Raw genomic sequence first — 19533 nt, forward strand, 5'->3', positions numbered from 1 at the left:
TCATGAGGTAACACTGACACGAGCTACAATTGCTGTCACTAAGGGGAGTAGATGTTCAATATGTTTCAAGCAGTCATGGGTGAGTGAGCAGCCAGAGAACATTCTCTTTTGAAGGGATAATTGTGCTGGAATCGATGACAGGATCACGTCTGCTTTGCTTCACTTGATATATAAAAGTGTTTTTTTGCAAGGCAGATGAATGGGACGGGCCTAATTACATGACTCTTCAGAAACATCACAAGAACCTCTCTCCTCCACTCAAACATTTTACCAAATGAAGTGGAAAGTCGCAATATTTTCATAATTGACATGCCTAGATTGACCATCAAAATTAGTGATAAAGCCAGTTAAGAGGACCAACAGATTGTTTTAATTCCAATAATAAGTAGTAACTGCACCAGCCACAGTAGCTGAGTCATATGCAACAGTTCAACAACAGTCAATTCAGCAACAGTTCCTCAACAGTACTCTGCACTGTAAGAATGTCACTGTACCGTTTACACCTGCTGTATCCAGTGCATGTCAAATCAAATATTATTTGTCTTATGCGCCGAATACAACAGGTCTTACAGTGAAATGCCTACTTACAAGCCCTTAACCAAAACTGCAGTTTTAAGAAAAAATGAAGAAAAGAAGAAAAACAGTTACAAAGAATTAAAGAGCAACAGTAAAATAACAATAGCGAGGCTATATACAAGGGGTACCGGTACAGAGTCAATGTGCGGGGGCACCGGTTAGTCGAGGTAATATGTACACTACCGTTCAAAAGTCTGGGGTCACTTCGAAATGTCCTTGTTTTTGAAAGAAAAGCACTTATTATTATTTTTGGTCCATTTTAAAATGACATCAAATTGATCAGATAGTGGAGACATTTTATCTGGATGCGGCTGATTTTTATTTTTGAATATTTTTTAAATATATCTACATAGGCGTACAGAGGCCCATTATCAGCAACCATCACTCCTGTGTTCCAATGGTACGTTGTGTTAGCTAATCCAAGTTTATCATTTTAAAAGGCTAATTGATCATTAGAAAACCCTTTTGCAATTATGTCAGCACAGCTGAAAACTGTTGTGCTGATTTAAAGAAGCGATAAAACGGGCCTTCTTTAGACTAGTTGAGTATCGAGCATCAGCATTTGTGGGTTCGATTACAGGCTCAAAATGGCCAGAAATAAAGAACTTTCTTCTGAAACTCGTCAGTCTATTCTTGTTCTGAGAAATGAAGGCTATTCCATGCAAGAAACTGAAGATCTGGTACTACTCCCTTCAATGAACAGTGCAAACTGGCTCTAACCAGAATAGAGTGGGAGGCCCCGGTGCACAACTGAGCAAGAGGACAAGTACATTAGTCTCTAGTTTGAGAAACAGACACCTCACAAGTCATCAACTGGCAGCTTCATTATATAGTACCCTCAAAACACCCGTCTCAACGTCAACAGTGAAGAGGCGACTCCGGGAGAGTTCCTCTGTCCAGTGTATGTGTTATTTTGCCCATCTTAATCTTTTATTTTTATTGGCCAGTCTGAGATATGGCTTTTTCTTTGCAATGCTGCCTAGAAGGCCAGCATCCCGGAGTCGCCTCTTCACTGTTGAGACTGGTGTTTTGCGAGTACTATTTAATGAAGCTGCCAGTTGAGGACTTATGAGGCGTCTATTTCTGAAACTACACACTCTAATCAAGCCATTCATTTGATGTTCTGTAGTTTTGGCCTTTAAACTCTTTCTAAAACACAGACATCAATCCCTCTACCTCTCCCCCTCTGCGGGAGTGAGAGAGATCTCTGTAGAACTGTGATCCACAGTAACTTGATCCTCACAGGCCAGTCATGACAGCAGTGTGATGGCGATTGCATCGTCTGTACCTATTGGGGCCTATCAGTTCTCTCCAGAAATGTTCGATCGGGTTCAAGTCCAGGCTCTGACTGGGCCACTCAAGGACATTCAGAGACATGACCTCAAAGCCACTCCTGCGTTGTCTTGGCTGTGTGCTTGGAGTCGTTGTCCTGTTGGAAGGTGAACCTTCGCCCCATTGTGAGGTCCTGAGTGCTCTGGAGCAGGTTTTCATCAAGGATCTCTCTGTACTTTGCTCCGTTCATCTTTCCCGCAATCCTGACTAGTGTCCCAGTCCCTGCCGCTGAAAAACATGCCCACAGCATGATGCTGCCACTACATGCTTCACCGTAGGGATGGTGCCAGGTCTCCTCCAGACGTGACATTTGGCATTCAGGCCAAAGAGTTCCTTCTTGGTTTCATCAGACCAGAGAATCTTGTTTCTCATGGTCTGAGAGTCTTTAGGTGCCTTTGGCAAACTCCAAGCAGGCTGACGTGCATTTTACTGAGGAGTGGCTTCTGTCTGGCCACTACCTTAAAGGCCTGATTGGTGGAGTGCTGCAGAAATTGTCCTTCTGGAATGTTCTCTCATCCTCACAGAGGAACTCTGAAGCTCTGTCAGAGTGACATCGTGTTCTTGGTCACCTCCTTGAAGGTCACCTCCAAGGCCCCCTGATTGCTCAGTTTGGTCGGGCGGCCAGCTGTAGGCAGTCTTGGTGGTTCCAACCTTCTTCCATTTAAGAATGATGGAGGTCACTGTTCTTAGGAACCTTCAATGCTGCTGTCATTTTCTGGTACCCTTCCCCAGATCTCTGCCTCGACACAATCCTGTCTCGGAGCTCTACGGACAATTCCTTAAACCTCATGGCTTGTTTTTTGCTCTGACTTGCACTGTCAACTGTGGGACTGTATATAGACAGGTGTGTGCCTTTCCAAATCATATCCAATCAATTTAATTTACCACAAGTTTGTCATTATGGGGTATTGTTTGTAGATTTCTGAGGATTTAATTTTTTTAAATAAATGTATTTATTTATTTATTAATATTTATTTTATTAATTATTATTAAGGCTATAACGTAACAAAGTTAAAGTCAAGGGGTCTGAGTAATTTACCTAGACATTAGTTATTCTATCAACAATTGCATAATAAATTGTTTCTGCTGCCATTTGTCACATGATCTATTTCACAGATGACAAATTGTCCACCCGTATCTAGCGTATTTTGTTTTGTCGACATTTGAAAGGTTTACAGAGATTTGCTCTTTCCATCAGCTCCGTCATTCTTTTTTTTGTTGGTCTAACATACTTTACTCACATACTTGTTGGATGGAACATGCAAAAATATAAACAGCTCATTGTAGCTCTGCCACAAATGGAAGAGGCAATTACTCAAAAGAGAAAGGAATTAATTATGTTGTCTGCCGCCAATCAAAAACCATGCATGGCTTAAAATTACTAGTGTGAATCATAAAATATATCAGTTTCACTTCAGGTTGAGAGGTTTGACAACATACAGCTTAAAATTCAAGACAGTTGGAACAGATTTGATGTCATACAAAATATTTGACTCGTCAATCCATTCTTTTCAATTTAAACTAAAATTCTCGCTACACACAAATAATGTGCAATGTATGGTGCATTGAACAGTCAGCTCTGTGAAAAGACTGCAATGAAGAAACAGAATCAATAGATCATCTCTTTTGGTACTGTCCTTCGGTGGCTCGCATTTGCAGTCAGGTCTAGCAGTGGTTGTTAATGTCTGTGTTCAGATGGACCTACAAACAGTACTGTTAGAAGATCTGAAAAACCACAATCTATTCATGGAAAATGATTATACTCTTAGGTAAAATATTTATTTGATTGGCAATATCTGTAGAAATGGTACAAATAGTGTTTTCAAGACCCTTGTAACATCAGTGTCATGTCTGTGGACTTGAGGGATTGGTTGATTTGCCGATTCACTTGGAGTCCAGTACAAGTAGGAGAACTTTACACTGCGTGTACAAAACATTATGAACACCTGCTCTTTCCATGACATACTGACCAGGTGCAACTCAATATTAGGAGGGCTCTTAATATTTTATAGTGTGTGTTATATATATCACACACAGTACCAGTCAAAAGTTTGGATGCGAACTCATTCAAGAATATCTCTTTATTTTGACTATTTTCTAGAATAATAGGGTTAATACAAACTATGAAACATATTTTGTTTTTTTTTACAACGTGATTCCATATATTTATTTCATAGTTGTGATCACTATTATTTTATAATGTAGAAAATTGTAAAAATAAAGAAACCCTTGAATGAGTAGGTGTGTCCGAACTGTGTTGACAGGGACTGTGTGTTTCCACCAGGTCCTCCAACCATGGGGGGGTGGTGGTGAGGGCAAGGGGGGGGGGAAAGCAGAATCAGAAATGATGCAAGTAATGTTTGATACCAATCGGTCTGCTGGTTTCATAGCTAAAAAAAACATGGTTTGTGTTAATCACAACATCCTCTCAATGTAGGCCAGTTGTATTCAGGACATGCACCAGACCAGGGTTTCCCAAACTTGGCCCTGGGGCCCACCTGGGTCCATGTTTTTTTTTATTTGCCCCAGCACTACAAAGCTGACTCAAAGAATCAAAGCTTGATGATGAGTTGGTTATTTGAATCAGCTGTGTAGTGCTAGGGAAAAACCCAAAACATGCACCTGGGGGGGACCCCAGGACCGAGTTTGCTAAACCCTGCACTAGACGACTTCAAAAATGGATAGTTTTCCATTAGAATGCAGTGTCTGAACATACCCATTTCCTAGGTAGACCTATTCAGTATCATTAAAACATAAAGCATGTCTGATGTTTGTATTCCTTCCATCACAAACTCACCACTTTTATAGCAGATCTAATAGTTTAATAATGACCTTTTTTTTTCAAATGGATAGAATTTTTATTGAAGTGAGCTTCCTGAGTCGTGGAGATGATAGGATAATAGTATAAGATGAACTAAAATGTCCCCAAGGTGCGATTTAGGGGACTAATGTATTTATTTCGGAAGTTGGTTTTGGTCAAAGTTAAAAAAGTGACCGTTTTTGTTCTTCAGAAAGCAACTTGATGAAACGAGCCATGTAGCTTCATAAGTCTAGACTTTATGAAGTTGTTTATTGTACAATTCTCCACCATTAGCTCCTATGTTATTGTGATTATGAGACTAATAATAAGTCAGGTTTATCTAGTACCTACTGTTCCCAAAACTGAGGAAGTCGAGGTTTGTTTTGCTAGTTCATCATGAATTCTTTCTACTACTACTGAAAGCTGTACTGTAATCATTCCCACTGCTACTGTACTTACCCTGGACCTGTGGTTGTGTGTTGTGCAGTCCCCTGCTAAAGCTGTGTACAATGCTCGCCACTGGAACCATCCTGAGCCTGAGGAGATTCCCCTGCCACCACTTGCCTGCGCACACACTGCTCCGGTGAGAACTACTCTAGGACACTGCCAGGGCTCTGCCTTACACTGGTCACACAGATGCACGCACCCACACCGTGTATTGAAATTGCGATCTCTAGTAAGCCGATAACAATGCATTGTCCTAGAAATAATGCATTGACCAAATGGCAGCCTCACCTACTTGAGATTTCAGAGGGGGATATTTAAATATTAGCTGTGTTCTGCTTAGTCAAGACTTTGAAATTGTCCCAATAGGAGACATTTTAGATTGTCCAAGTGCACCTGGAACTAGATTTTGTTTGTCTCGTCTAACTTTGCTTTTTGATTTATTCCCCTCTCCAGGCCAGCATATCGAGCGGAAGCAGCAAGGACACCAATTCTCACAAAGACGACGGTCTGTTCAAAGCGCCTCCCCCACCGCCCAAAGTCATCAAGTCTGTGACCATCCCCACTCAGCCTTACCAGGACATCGTCACGGCTCTCAAATGCAGGAAGGAACACAAGGAGGTGAGCCAGGCATGCTGGGTGCCGCGTCACTCCCTCAAGACAGTCGGCATGATCTTTGCACTGTTAACATCACCCTTACGCTTATCTGCCATTTTCACAATTTGCGTTTGCGTGCTTGTATAGATTTTTTTTTTTTCTCCTGCAGGCCGCTGTCGTTATTCATTTCAAACACAGTTTAGACTGTTGATGTCCATTTAGAGCGCAGTGTAAAGCTTGTTTTTGTTCATTTAAAACACAATATGGGCAGGCGGGTCCCTGAGGAGCATGCTATTTCATTAAGGTCTAGCCACAGCTAGCAGATTTGCCTTCATGCTCTTGACCAGACAGTTGGTTGCACATCCCTCTTACCAAGAGGGACTGAACCGAATCTATCTCGTTGGGCATTGTCTTCGCCTTAGATAACCTCTGATGGCCTGCGTACACACACATAGTTATTGATAAGGGAGTATTATCCCAGTCAGCTAATGGAACTAATCAAGTGGAGCTGCTTTGCATGCTGTGTGGGGGGGGAGGAACACTTTTTTTGTCTTTGGACAGATACACATGCACACAGACACTTGCATTAGATAACAATTTTAAATTGTTTATTTTGCTCAATATTCAGTGCCATTTTCTTGTGTAAATGTCAGTCATTATCTCTTCCCCCTTGCAGCTGTACACGGTTGTGCATAATGTGAAGCACTTCAACGATGTGGTAGAGTTTGGTGAAAACCAGGAGTTCACTGATGACTTTGAGTACCTGGAGACAGGCCTAAAGAGCAGCCAGCCACTCAACACACGATGCCTTAGGTAAGAGAAACCCACTCAACATTGTCCACCTTGGCAAAAAGAACTCTTTTTATTTAACATTTCCCACACACACACACACACACACACACACACACACACACACACACACACACACACACACAGAGTGCCTTTGGAAAGAATTCTGACCCCTTGACTTTTTCCAAATGTTATTGTGTTACAGCCTTATTCTAAAACACATTGATGAGGAAGTTTCTTCATTTAGTCTGCACACAATACCCCAGTATCACAAAGTGAAAACAGGTTTTTAGAATTTTTTTGTAAATGTATTAAATGGAAGAAGTTTGGAACCACCAAGACTCTAACTAGAGCTGGCCGCCCAGCCAAACTGAGCTATCGTGGGAGAAGGGTCTTGGTAAGAGAGGTGACCACAAACCCGACAGGGAAACAACCCTAAGCACACAGCCAAGACAACGCAGGAGTGGTTTCAGGACAAGTGTAAGAATGTACTTCAGTGGCCCAACCAGAGCCCGGACTTGAACCCGATCGAACATCTCTGGAGCTACCTGAAAATAGCTGTGCAGCAACGCTCCCCATCCAACCTGACTGATCTGTAGAGCAGAATGGGAGACATTTCCCAAATACAGGTGTGCCAAGCCTGTGGCGTCATACCCAAGAAGACTCAAGGCTGTAGTCGCTGCCAAAGGTGCTTCAACAAAGTCCTGACTAAAGGGTCTGAATACTTACGTAAATGTGAAGTCGGAAGTTTACATACACTTAGTTTGGAGTCATTTTCTCGTTTTTCAACCACTCCACAAATTTCTTGTTAACAAACTATAGTTTTGGCAAGTCGGTTAGGACATCTACTTTGTGTATGACACAAGTAATTTTTCCAACAATTGTTTACAGACATATTATTTCACTTATCATTCACTATATCACAATTCCAGTGGGTCAGAAGTTTACATACACTAAGTTGACTGTGCCTTTTAAACAGCTTGGAAAATTCCATAAAATGTCATGGCTTTAGAAGCTTCTGATAGGCTAATTGACATCATTTCAGTCAATTGGAGGTGTACTTGTATTTCAAGGCCTACCTTAAAACTCAGTGCCTCTTTGCTTGACGTCATGGGAAAATCAAAAGAAATCAGTCAAGACCTCAGAAAAAAGATTGTAGACCTCCACAAGCATGGTTCATCCTTGGGAGCAATTTCCAAACACCTGAAGGTACCACGTTCATCTGTACAAACAATAGTACGCAAGTATAAACACCATGGGACCACGCAGCCGTCATACTGCTCAGGAAGGAGACGCGTTCTGTCTCCTAGAGATGAACGTACTTTGGTGCGAAAAGTGCAAATCAATCCCAGAACAACAGCAAAGGACCTTGTGAAGATGCTGGAGAAAACAGGTACAAAAGTATCTATATCCACAGTAAAACAAGTCCTATATCGACACAACCTGAAAGGCCGCTCATCAAGGAAGAAGCCACTGCTCCAAAACCGCCATAAAAAAGCCAGACTACGGTTTGCAGCTGCACATGGGGACAAAGATCGTACTTTTTGGAGAAATGTGTGATGAGACAAAAATAGAATTGTTTGGCCATAATGACCATCGTTATGTTTGAAGGAAAAAGGGGGAGGCTTGCAAGCCAAAGAACACCATTGCAACCGTGAAACACGGGGGTGGCAGCATCATGTTGTGGGGGTGCTTTGCTGCAGGAGGGACTGGTGCACTTCACAAAATAGATGACATCATGAGGCATGAAAATTATGTGGATATATTGAAGCAACATCTCAAGACATCAGTCAGGAAGTTAAAGCTTTGTCTCAAATGGGTCTTCCAAATGGACAATGACCCCAAGCATACTTCCAAAGTTGTGGCAAAATGGCTTAAGGACAACAAAGTCAAGGTATTGGAGTGGCCATCACAAAGTCCTGACCTTAATCCTATAGAGAATTTGTGGGCAGAACTGAAAAAGCATGTGTGAGCAAGGGGCCTACAAACCTGACTCAGTAACACCAGTTCTGTTAGAAGGAATGGGCCAAAATTCATCCAACTTATTGTGGGAAGCTTGTGGAAGACTACCCGAAAGATTTGACCCAAGTTAAACAATTTAAAGGCAATGCTACCAAATACTAATTGAGTGCATGTAAACTTCTGACCCACTGGGAATGTGATGAAAGAAATAATATCTGAAATAATTCATTCTCTCTACTATTATTCTGCCATTTCACATTCTTAAAATAAAGTGGTGATCCTAACTGACTTAAGACAGGGAATTTTTACTAGGATTGAATTGTGAGAAACTGAGTTTAAATGTATTTGGCTAAGGTGTATGTAAACTTCCGACTTCAACTGTATATATTTTTAAACCAGTTTTTGCTTTGTCATTATGGGGTATTGTGTGTAGATTGAGAAGGGGGGGGTTAATACATTTTAGAATAAGGCTGTAATGTAACAAAATGTGGAAAAGGTCAAGGGGTCTGAATACTTTCCGAAGGAACTGTGTGCTCAATCCAAGAGGACAACATGGAGCGATTTTTATTTTTTGTTTATTTTTTTAAGTATCTTTAATTATTTTTACTTGTCCACTATCCCCCTCTCTTGCGCCTCTCTCTAGTATAATCAGTTTAGCCGCAAGGTGTGCAATGCCCAGTTTCCGGATGCACCTACGGGCCAGAGGGAAGGTGGCTCAGGTCTTCAAGATGTTGAATGATGCCCCGCTGCATCCGGTAGGAATCTGACGTCTACAACCACAATTGACTCAAACTGTAGTAACTGACCCAAACTAATGGTACAAAACCAGTGGGTTTCAATAAATCTACCTCAGCTTATTTGTGGCGATGACCTATTTGTCCTCTAGATACTTCACATTTTGCTATTGAATTTGAATAAACAAGGACAATATTTAAGGTCTTCCCCTGCAACCAAATGCTTTTGAACTGATTGTTGCCCCTCCCCACTCTCCCTTCACTCTTCTCCAGAACCTGGCCCTATGTACTGCCTCTCTGATGTACATCCTAAGCAGAGACAGGTTAAACATGGACCTGGACCGGGCCAGTCTGGAGCTGATGATCAGACTGTTGGAGCTGGAGCACGACCACTCAGGCCACCACCAGGACCAGCTCACTGCCAAGGAGATGACCAAGGTCAAGGAGAAGATCCGCAAGCTGTGTGAAACCGTCCACAACAAGCACCTGGACCTGGAGAACATCACGGTACGCGGGGTCAATCAGAATAATGATCTTTATATTGATGATGGTGAGTTGGATTTCTATAGCACTTTGTTTGTTTTGCAGTCGTGTCACCTGGCCATGGAGACCCTGTTGTCTCTGACCTCGAAGAGGGCCGGGGACTGGTTCAAAGAGGAGCTGCGCTTACTGGGAGGCCTGGACCACATTGTAGATAAAGGTGTGTTGTAATAGTTTTGACTTGAGGTTATTCTTTTGTTAGGGGTGCCAGGTAGGTTGTGAAATGTTTGATTTGTCCTTTTTACTTTGAGTTGGTCTCATCTGGCAGTCAAGTCTACAGCAATACAAAGGACTCATATAAAAGTCAGTACTGGGAAATACGCTTTTCATAAACTGTTAAACATCAAAATAACTGCAACTATTTGAATATTTTGCATTTGTTGTATTATTCAACAAATGATCATACAAATACAAGTCACTACGCAATAATAATAGTAATAATAATATGTTCACTTATTAAGATGCAACTTATCTGAGACTTCCTATCTAGGACATCTTAATTTGTTAGCACATAGTCATTGGCATACATGTGAATTATTGTCTTCTGCAGTGAAAGAATGTGTTCAGAACCTGAGCCAAGAGGATGACAAGGAGAAGCTGGTGTCATCGCTATGGGGGGCAGAGAGGTGTCTAAGAGTACTGGACAGCGTAAGTACAACATCGAGGAGTGTTGGCAGGCTCAGATGTTTGAAATCCATTCATTGAATACAAGAGGGGAAAGTACATTGACTCTGCACTCTTCGCCTCATCTGACCAGCTTTGATTTGACAAGTGAAAAGGCATTTCAATATCAGTCTAGTGTGTCTTTGTCCTTCGTTGCAGGTGACTGTCCAGAACCCAGAGAACCAGGGCTACCTGATCGCCTACAAGGACTCTCAGCTCATAGTGTCCTCTGCCAGGTGAGAGAGACTGAAACGCATGCTAATCTTTTGACACCCACGCTCGCTTGCTCCATCGCTCGCTCGCTCCATCTTGCGTTCTCTCTATCGCTCGTGCCGTCTCGCTCTCTCGCTTCATTTCTCTCTCTTGCTTCATCTCTCTCAGAGGTTTGCGGTACTGTGAGGACATGATTCAGCGCTACAGCCGGGAGGTGAACAGCTCTCTGTGTTCGTCAGGCACGGTGCTGCCCCACTGCAGCTTCAGCAACGTGGGCAAGGCCGTTGAGGACTGCATGAGGGCAGTCATAGGTGTGCTACTCAATCTCACCCACGACAATGGTAATATCACTGCATCAACATGACCTCTACATCGAGCAACATTGTAGCTAGCGCAATGCGTTCCCAATCCTAGTGCCTTGTTTCTCTGCTCCTCGTCTCTTTTGATCGCATCCCAGCTGTGCTAGAGTTCTCATAACACACCACAGCTAGCTGCAGGGTGGCGGCAGAGTGGTAACTCTGGACTGTTCTGTGTTTTTTTTAGAGTGGGGAAGCACTAAGACTGGAGAGCAGGACCGGCTCATCATCACAGCACTCAACTGTGTCCTACGGGTCCCACGCTACATACCTCAGGAACAACGCTTTGACATCAGAGTCCTGGTGAGAGGCCCTGTGTGTTGTAGGCCTGCATGGAAATGATTGCACAAATCCAGTTACTTGTACCCATCTTTGAAACATGTGGGTCCTGTGTACCCCCCTCATTGAAATGCCACTTAATGAATGCATAGGTAGTATTAAAACTGACGCTTCAATGTAGTAATTGCAGGTTGTTTGTGCTCAATGTTTTATTATGGGACTAATGAAGTGTATGTCCTTGAGCCTTTTTAACAGCATCGCTCCTCTCCTCCTCTCTGTGTGTGTGTGCACGCTGGTACAGGGCTTGGGGCTGCTGATTAACTTGGTGGAGTACAGTGCCAGAAATCGCCACTGTCTGGTGGACATGGAGTTCACCAGTTCAACCAGCCCTGAAGGCAGCCAGGGAGAGGCAGGGGGAGAAGAGACCCAGACCCCTGAAGGGAGGCAGGGAGAGGCAGGGGGAGAAGAGACCCAGACCCCTGAAGGCATCCAGGGAGAGGCAGGGGGAGAAGAGACCCAGACCCCTGAAGGGAGGCAGGGAGAGGCAGGGGGAGAAGAGACCCAGACCCCTGAAGGCAGCCAGGGAGAGGCAGGGGGAGAAGAGACCCAGACCCCTGAAGGGAGGCGGGGAGAGGCAGGGGGAGAAGAGACCCAGACCCCTGAAGGCAGCCAGGGAGAGGCAGGGGGAGAAGAGACCCAGACCCCTGAAGGGAGGCAGGGAGAGGCAGGGGGAGAAGAGACCCCTGAAGGGAGGCAGGGAGAGGCAGGGGGAGAAGAGACTCAGAACCCTGAACAATTCCTAGCCTCCACAGATCCAGCTACCGCAGCCCTTACAGAAGGTGAGGCTGAGAAGAAGACCAAGGGCTCCTCTTCAAGTGCCCTGGCTGCTCTGGTGCAGGTAATAGTTCTGTTATCACCACTTCAGAATCATTTTGAAGGGAATTTGTAGTAAGAAGATAGAAAAACACAGGTAATTGAGTTACTCTTGTGCATTTGTCTGCATCTTCAACAAGTACATAGAGTAGCCCCCGGCTGAATTCCTTTTTGCCGAATGAGCTCTATTTTGGTGTCCTCTGGTACATTCTAATGCCTTGATTCCATCAGAAATACACAGTGACATTATTGACTTTACCTCCCAGATTGGAGACTGTGTCGTGAATTGTCGAAAGACATTACTTTTTACAATTTAAATTACTGAAAAATGTATGAATTCCGTGTGTTGTAAGTTATTTTGGATATCGTCTAGGCCTATATGATCAGGAATATTTAGTAAAGTGTTATATCGTTCTGATTTTATGTAGCCTAAATTCATTTCAAAAGATCATTAGGTAGGGCCCTATAAAATCCGTTTATTTGTTGCCTGATCTCGTTTAGTTTTGTCAATTTAGTTTTTCCAGGTTCCCATTTTTCTAGATTTTGTCAGGTTTTTGCTCTCAGATCACTTTTTATTTTTTTATAGATCATCCGATTTAGTTGGTTTTCTAAGTCCACAACAATGCTTAAGCCACATGAGACCACTTTTGAGGTCTGGAAAAAATCAGAGAAATTTCGATTTTTTTTTACTGTCAAAATCATCGCTAACGGCTACACAAAGTGGTAGACGTGTGCACAACACACACACACACAGATTGCAGGAAATGCGAATCACGGATGCATTCTGTTCATGTCTTATGATTATCTTGGGAAAATAATCCCTTTTCAATACATTTAGTTTATTCCCTACTGAGGTCAATACATTTTTGAATATTGTTGAATTCTGTCTCAATGCCTGGATTCCATGAGGGCCTAATGATCATATTTGGACCAGAATGAGGCTCTCCTCTACCTATTGTTCCTGCAGTGATGATTCACCATCTTCATTGAATGTTTTCATAATTTATCTGCAGATAATCACCAAAAAGCCTAGGCACATCAGGAGCCTATGCAAAGTAGTGAGCCAAATAAACGTCTCTCTCGCCGACGTGATCGTTAGGCCACACTGACTGACCTGACTAGACGAGCCTAGGAAATCCTTTGGTTTACTTGCCCCAATGCAATAATGTGGACATATAACTACGTTGCATGATTTAACAATGGTAAAGGGATATAGGAGATCGACTTTATTCAGTCAGTTGGACAACTTTTTATAAACTAGTCAACACTTGCTGTTCAGTTGTCAAAGTACAGTAAATAGACTGTGAAACACTCTAAAGGAAATAAATGAATGTGCCAGAAAACAATAATTAGGCTGTCGTGGATTTCAACAAATTGTTACCACTGACATGCAGATTCACGAGCATCATGTTCTCTTCCTCTGTAAAGACATTTGACTGCAACCAAGCACACACATTGTACTGGGAGGCAGAATGTGTTTCCCTGTCATCGCTTGCTTTGTGACTGACAGGAGCCTATCCTATCAATAGATTGCTAGAAAGATTCATATTGTTCATCGTAGTTAATATGAAGTGGAAAAGGTAGCCGGCTGAAAATGAGTCTGTAACCGGATGATTAGCCGACGGCCAGAGCTAATGTCTGTCTGGCAGGAGTTTGACTGTCTTTTCCTCCGTTCACAGTTCTTCCTGGAGCGGGAGCGAGCAGCCATATTGGCTGAGGCGCAGACTGATGACCTCATCAGCGAACCGCCCAAGCCCCAGGACCAGAGTGGGGAGTGGCAGGAGACGTCGGGCGAGATCCAGTGGGTCGCTGCAGAAACCAACGACAGCGAGAATGACAAGGAGAAGGACACAAAGAAAGACGAGGAAGATGAGGAGCTAGATCTCAACAAAGGTAAAGATGTGGGTCTGTGTAAAATAATAATTTTTGTAACAGTTTCACTACTCCATGTTGAGTGTTGTTCTCCCTCTCTCTCTGGTGTAGCTCTGCAGCATGCTGGGAAGCACATGGAGGACAGCATCGTGGCTTCCTACACAGCTCTGCTCCTGGGTTGTCTGTGTCAGGGCAGTCAGGTAAGCTTCCGGCAAACTAGCGACAACCCTGTTCCTCAATCCTCGCACTGGGGGTGCAGGCTTTTGTTCCATCTCAGCACTAACACACCTGATTCAACTAATCAATAAAGGGCTTGATTAAGTTTGCAGGTTTGAAGTACAGATGTAGGATCTTAATTTGAACCAGTTTGCTACAGCAGGAAAATAATCCTGCACCAACAGGAAATGTGGATTATACTTGGACATTAGTGGTTGATTTGATTTTCCATTACAGAAAATATCTTGAATTCCAAAGTGGAAATTATAAACTTCAGAAGCCTTTTTAAACCTCAAATAGCCTACGATTTTTAAATTACATGAATGTTGTCCTGCAACGGGCTGATCAAATTAAGATCCTACATCTGTATAGGCTACTGCAAACCAGTGCAATTCTTCTGTCTTGATGGTAGGTCTCTTAGAGTGGCATTTTCCTTAGAGCCTTTTGCTAATAGTGTTATCTGTGCAGTGCTAGTTTTTTCCTCGTACAAAATATCAGGAAGAGAAGTTGAATCTTGTCAAAGACAATGGCAATAATATATGTATACTTATTAACATGTAAGTGAAAAATAAAGGCAACTGCAGTGCTCTACTTTGTCCATGGTGAATAGAAGAACCCGATCGTGGCCTATGGTGGTCTAAGCCACTGCCTCTAGAACTCCTATACCACTGCAGCATGCGATTGAATCCTGAACACTTATTCAGCAACTCTCTCTTTCCCCTTTACCTCTGTTCTAGCTGATAAACAAATAACAATATGAGAGGAAGCAGAAAAAAGAACCTGATCGCTGATTCCAGTTCAGTTGCATAATGCTGCATCAGAATTCACTTGTGAGAGCTTGAGTCTGTCAGAAAGTAGGCTATTAAACGTAACATGACACAATACAATTGCAGAATACATAAAAGCACAAAGGCTATTTTTGGATAAATATAAAGAATAGGTAACATAAAAGCCTTGTTCAAAGCTTATGAGTACCGTTGTATCCCATCGATAAATGGAAAGCTAGTAGCCTTCTCCCCTAAACACCTCATGAGTCATTTTCTGCTCAACCTACATCGGTGCAGAGTTGACCAAGATCTGTGCAGATGCACCGAAAGGTGAGCTGAAAATAACTTGTCATTGCTTAGTTATTTTAGCTGGTTGCGTATTTTTGCGAGAGGGAAATTTTGCCCCTTAATGTGTGTTTGCTTCATTCCCTCTCCTCAGGTTAATGTGACTACTGTGCGGGAAAACCTTCCCAAGGGAGATTTCTCAATCATGACGGAAATGCTGAAGAAGTTCTTAAATTTCATGAACCTTACTGTAAGTAGGCAACGTCTTTTGATAATGACCTAGCATCTCTTTCTCCTTTTACATACGAGCACAATACAAGCTAACTTACTTTCTCTCCGATCTCTTTTTCAACAGTGTGCATTTGGCACCACAGGGCATAAGTCCATCTCTCGTGTCATAGACTACCTGGACCACTGTTAGTGAACCCTTCTTTGCACTCTGAGTGCAGATAAGGGCACATCTTTTCAGATCTGGCAACCCAACAAGGCTCCCACCAGATCTGGCAACCTTAGCAAGGTTATGTCAGATGTGGCATCCCCAGCAGGACGGGCTGTACAGAGAATCCACCAGAGATCATCAGTGTCCCCCAGCATTGCTTCAACATGCGTTCTCATTCTGAAGAACAAGACACACACCACACACACAATGGCCTGTGATGGTTGTAGAAAAGGGAAGGTAACTGTAGAAAGCCCCTCTCTAAATTTCAGTTCTGATTATGCCCATTCGCATAAGCTCGCGGTCAAGTTGAAATCTTCTGGAGTTTTCTTCAGTGCATCATGCTTGTTTAAGTTCTTCTCACAAGGTCATGTAATGTAACATCATTCTACATTTAAGAAATCATCAGTTCAGGATGACTGATGTTATTTAAATCTTTGTTTTTAAATAATGGCACTTGAATGCTTTTAAAAAAATTGTTTTACTCATTGCCCTTCCAAATTTGACTTTACAGTAAAGAAACTGAGTTTTGTGTTTGTTTTAAATTTGCAATTGGTCGTTTTTTATGCTGTGTGAGATGTTTCAAGTCTCTACAGTTCCTTACCTTTTCATGTTCCACCTAACACATCACTTGAAGTGGCTGGATATAATAACTGCTGTATGTACGGTTTTCCTTACACTCCCAGAGACCCTGGTAAACCGGACTGACATTAATAATAACCAAACCTCGGGCAACTGGCATAATCCTCATTGAACATAATTGTTGTTTGCCCATACTGTGGGCGTCAGTGGTGGCTGGTGGCACTTTAAATGAGGAAGACGGTCTCATAGTAATGGTTGGAATGGCAACATGTTTGATACCATTCCATTCACTCCATCCATTACTACGAGCCGTTCTCCCCTCACCAGCCTCCTCTGGTGGGCATTGTATCTTACCACTTCAAGTAGCGCTGATCCAGAACCAAGTCCAGGGTTCACCACCTGGTCCTGGACAGCTGCAGGGGGTGCAGGTTGCATCCAGCCCTGCAGTAATTATAAAAAGCCTGCACACCTAGTACCCTGCGTTGGTGATCCCGGTCCGAACCCCAACCCCCTAGGCACCCCCAGGTCTGTGAGCACTGGATAGTAAAATGTTGACAATTCTACCTAGTCTATTGGAGGGAAAAGTGAAGTAACTACCATACTGCTTATACCTATCCTTTCCTATCTGCTTGTGGTGGTAGCCTCTGGACAGGGCTGCAATGTTTCTTTACTGCCCCTTGTGTCTTAAGTCGTCATGTTGGGCATGACCTTCCTACTCTGAGCGGGGAACCAGAACCCGTAAACCTCCTTTCAGCTACTCTATAACTAGTCCTGTGCTCCAGTAAGATACTGATTGAATGACTGCCATACAGATTTCATTTCCCTCTGATTTGTAGAGCTGCAATTGAACAGACATGTTACCTGCAAGTTGAGTTACAAATCTGGGATGTATTCATTATGACGATTCTGTTGCAAAACGTTCTGTCTGTTGCAAAACGTTTTTACAAACAAAACAAGGGTTTCTATTGGACAAACTCAGATAGGTTCGTTCCGTTTTTCTGTTTGCTTCCGTTTGGTTGTTAAACGGTTTCTGTAATGAAAGGAATTTCAGAATGTAAACACCTGTAAATAGTGGTTAGTGGATGTTAGAATGCTAGACTACTTTTCTGAAGCTGATATTTTTATTTTATACAATATTTCTGAGTTGTCATTTTGAAGTAAAAACAAAAAAATACAAAGACAGCTGCAGGACGAAAAAAGTTTGTACCGGTTTTGAGGACGTTGTCTTTGATTACATGTAAATAATTGTAACTCAAATAAAAAGTTGCTACTTTCGCTACACCACTGTATCTTTCTCATGTCTGGTATTGTGTGAGAAATACTTGTGTTCATTCTGCTATTAACATACTGACTGGCTTAGCCTCAGGAGGCAAACATTTATACATTGAACTTGAGGTATTCGTGTAAAGAGACTGTATGCATGACTGTATTCTGTTTATCCCCTATGAGGCATGAGTGCTTTCTGGGAGTGTGTGTTGCTTCTCCCTCTCCCCACACCCCCTTTCTTTGTTTGTTCATTCACCCTGACAGACTCAGACTGAGTGAGTTGCACAATAGAAACAAGCATTTTATACTTAAAGTACCACATTGACAATTTAGACAGCTGTTCCTGCTTGACAGACAGCTGTTTTAATAGAGACATATGTGTGTTAATACCCCAGCCTCTTAAACCAACAAAACACTTTGTAGAATTGTTTGAATATCTGGCAACCTGACATTTATGACAGTGGTGTCAATAGATGGGAGACATACAGTACACATGATTATGTCTGAACCTGACAAGACATGTCAACATAAGCTGTGAAAATGTATGGTTGCAGTGCAATGTCAAGATACACAGTATGTCTATGGAAGGGATTGTCCAGAGTTCCAAGTGTTATTTCTTTTCATAGCTCATTATAAATATGTTTGAATTTAAGGTAGACATGAGTGAGCTCTACTCTGAATTTTGATGTGACTATCAGAAGCGATGGCTGCTGGTTACTTTAAGTGTATAAAATGTGAATAAATCTGGAGTAAAGGGGGCGGGGGGTGTATTTCCCAGAGGCTAATTGGATTGTTAATTCCCCCAATGAACATGGAGATCCTACTGGGAGAAAGAAGGATGGAGCGAATAAAGGAATATAATCCTCCCTCTCAGGTCGGTCTAAATGTAATTCTCGCTGTAATTTCTCTATACTATGGATCAGTCTCCCAATCTGCCTGTCATTCTGTGTTCATGTCTCTGCCACCTCTCTCTGTGGTTTTCATTTGGCCAGAATGACCACCAGGTGGCATGAGCACTGAAGTACTGACCATCTGTGCCTCAATATAGTGGAGAACAGGTGGAGACACTCCATTGTTGACACTGGAATAATTGCTCAGTGTATTTCTCGTACGCGCCTGTGCACATGCATGCAGGAGTCTCCTCGTCAGTGGTGCTGCCTGCCATTTCTCCCACAGGCTCTGATAATGCTATGCTAGCTTTGGAGTGATTAAAACCACTCCCGAAATGCCAACTTTGGAGTGATTAAAACCACCCCACTCCCGAAACGCCAAATTAAGAAGATATACACCTGCACAGAAGTATACACTCTGGGAACCAGTGAAAAATATACTGTTTCATCACCACCATCACCACACACACACTTGGGGCTCCTCTTTACTCTTGCACCTTAAATCATTGACTGGCACAGCAGAAAGAGCCACTAGCCCATCTGTATTCCTAAGTGTGTGTGACCTGCATTGTAATGGGTGGCTTTCATGTCTTCAGACCAGCTAGATGACTATTAGAGGGCTAGGTAGCTATCTGAGCCAGGCTGGGGTTGTTTCATGTCTTCAGACCAGCCAGATGACTAATAGAGGGCTAGGTAGCTATCTGAGCCAGGCTGGGGTTGTTTCATGTCTTCAGACCAGCCAGATGACTAATTGAGGACTAGGTAGCTATCTGAGCCAGGCTGGGTTTGTTTCATGTCTTCAGACCAGCCAGATGACTAATAGAGGGCTAGGTAGCTATCTGAGCCAGGCTGGGGTTGTTTCATGTCTTCAGACCAGCCAGATGACTAATTGAGGACTAGGTAGCTATCTGAGCCAGGCTGGGTTTGTTTCATGTCTTCAGACCAGCCAGATGACTAATAGAGGGCTAGGTAGCTATCTGAGCCAGGCTGGGGTTGTTTCATGTCTTCAGACCAGCCAGATGACTAATAGAGGGCTAGGTAGCTATCTGAGCCAGGCTGGG

At 42.9% G+C, this 19533-nt stretch overlaps 1 protein-coding gene across 1 annotated transcript in view; it reads left to right on the forward strand.

Annotated features, from left to right (window-relative positions):
- LOC106577050 (wings apart-like protein homolog) overlaps positions 1–17597 on the forward strand; it is a 29200-nt gene extending 11603 nt beyond the window's left edge. The window contains exons 7-21 of the mRNA XM_045700875.1: positions 5196–5291; positions 5609–5773; positions 6426–6562; positions 9144–9255; positions 9508–9741; positions 9823–9934; positions 10325–10422; positions 10597–10673; positions 10819–10991; positions 11194–11309; positions 11587–12183; positions 13838–14051; positions 14142–14230; positions 15453–15548; positions 15654–17597. Coding sequence (XP_045556831.1) covers positions 5196–5291; positions 5609–5773; positions 6426–6562; positions 9144–9255; positions 9508–9741; positions 9823–9934; positions 10325–10422; positions 10597–10673; positions 10819–10991; positions 11194–11309; positions 11587–12183; positions 13838–14051; positions 14142–14230; positions 15453–15548; positions 15654–15719 — 2382 coding nt within the window. The 3' untranslated portion in view covers positions 15720–17597. The remainder of the gene's footprint in view (positions 1–5195; positions 5292–5608; positions 5774–6425; positions 6563–9143; positions 9256–9507; positions 9742–9822; positions 9935–10324; positions 10423–10596; positions 10674–10818; positions 10992–11193; positions 11310–11586; positions 12184–13837; positions 14052–14141; positions 14231–15452; positions 15549–15653) is intronic.
- Positions 17598–19533: the final 1936 nt, after the last annotated feature.

The sequence above is a fragment of the Salmo salar genome, chromosome ssa18 (assembly GCF_905237065.1).
Source record: "Salmo salar chromosome ssa18, Ssal_v3.1, whole genome shotgun sequence".
NCBI lineage: Eukaryota > Metazoa > Chordata > Actinopteri > Salmoniformes > Salmonidae > Salmo > Salmo salar.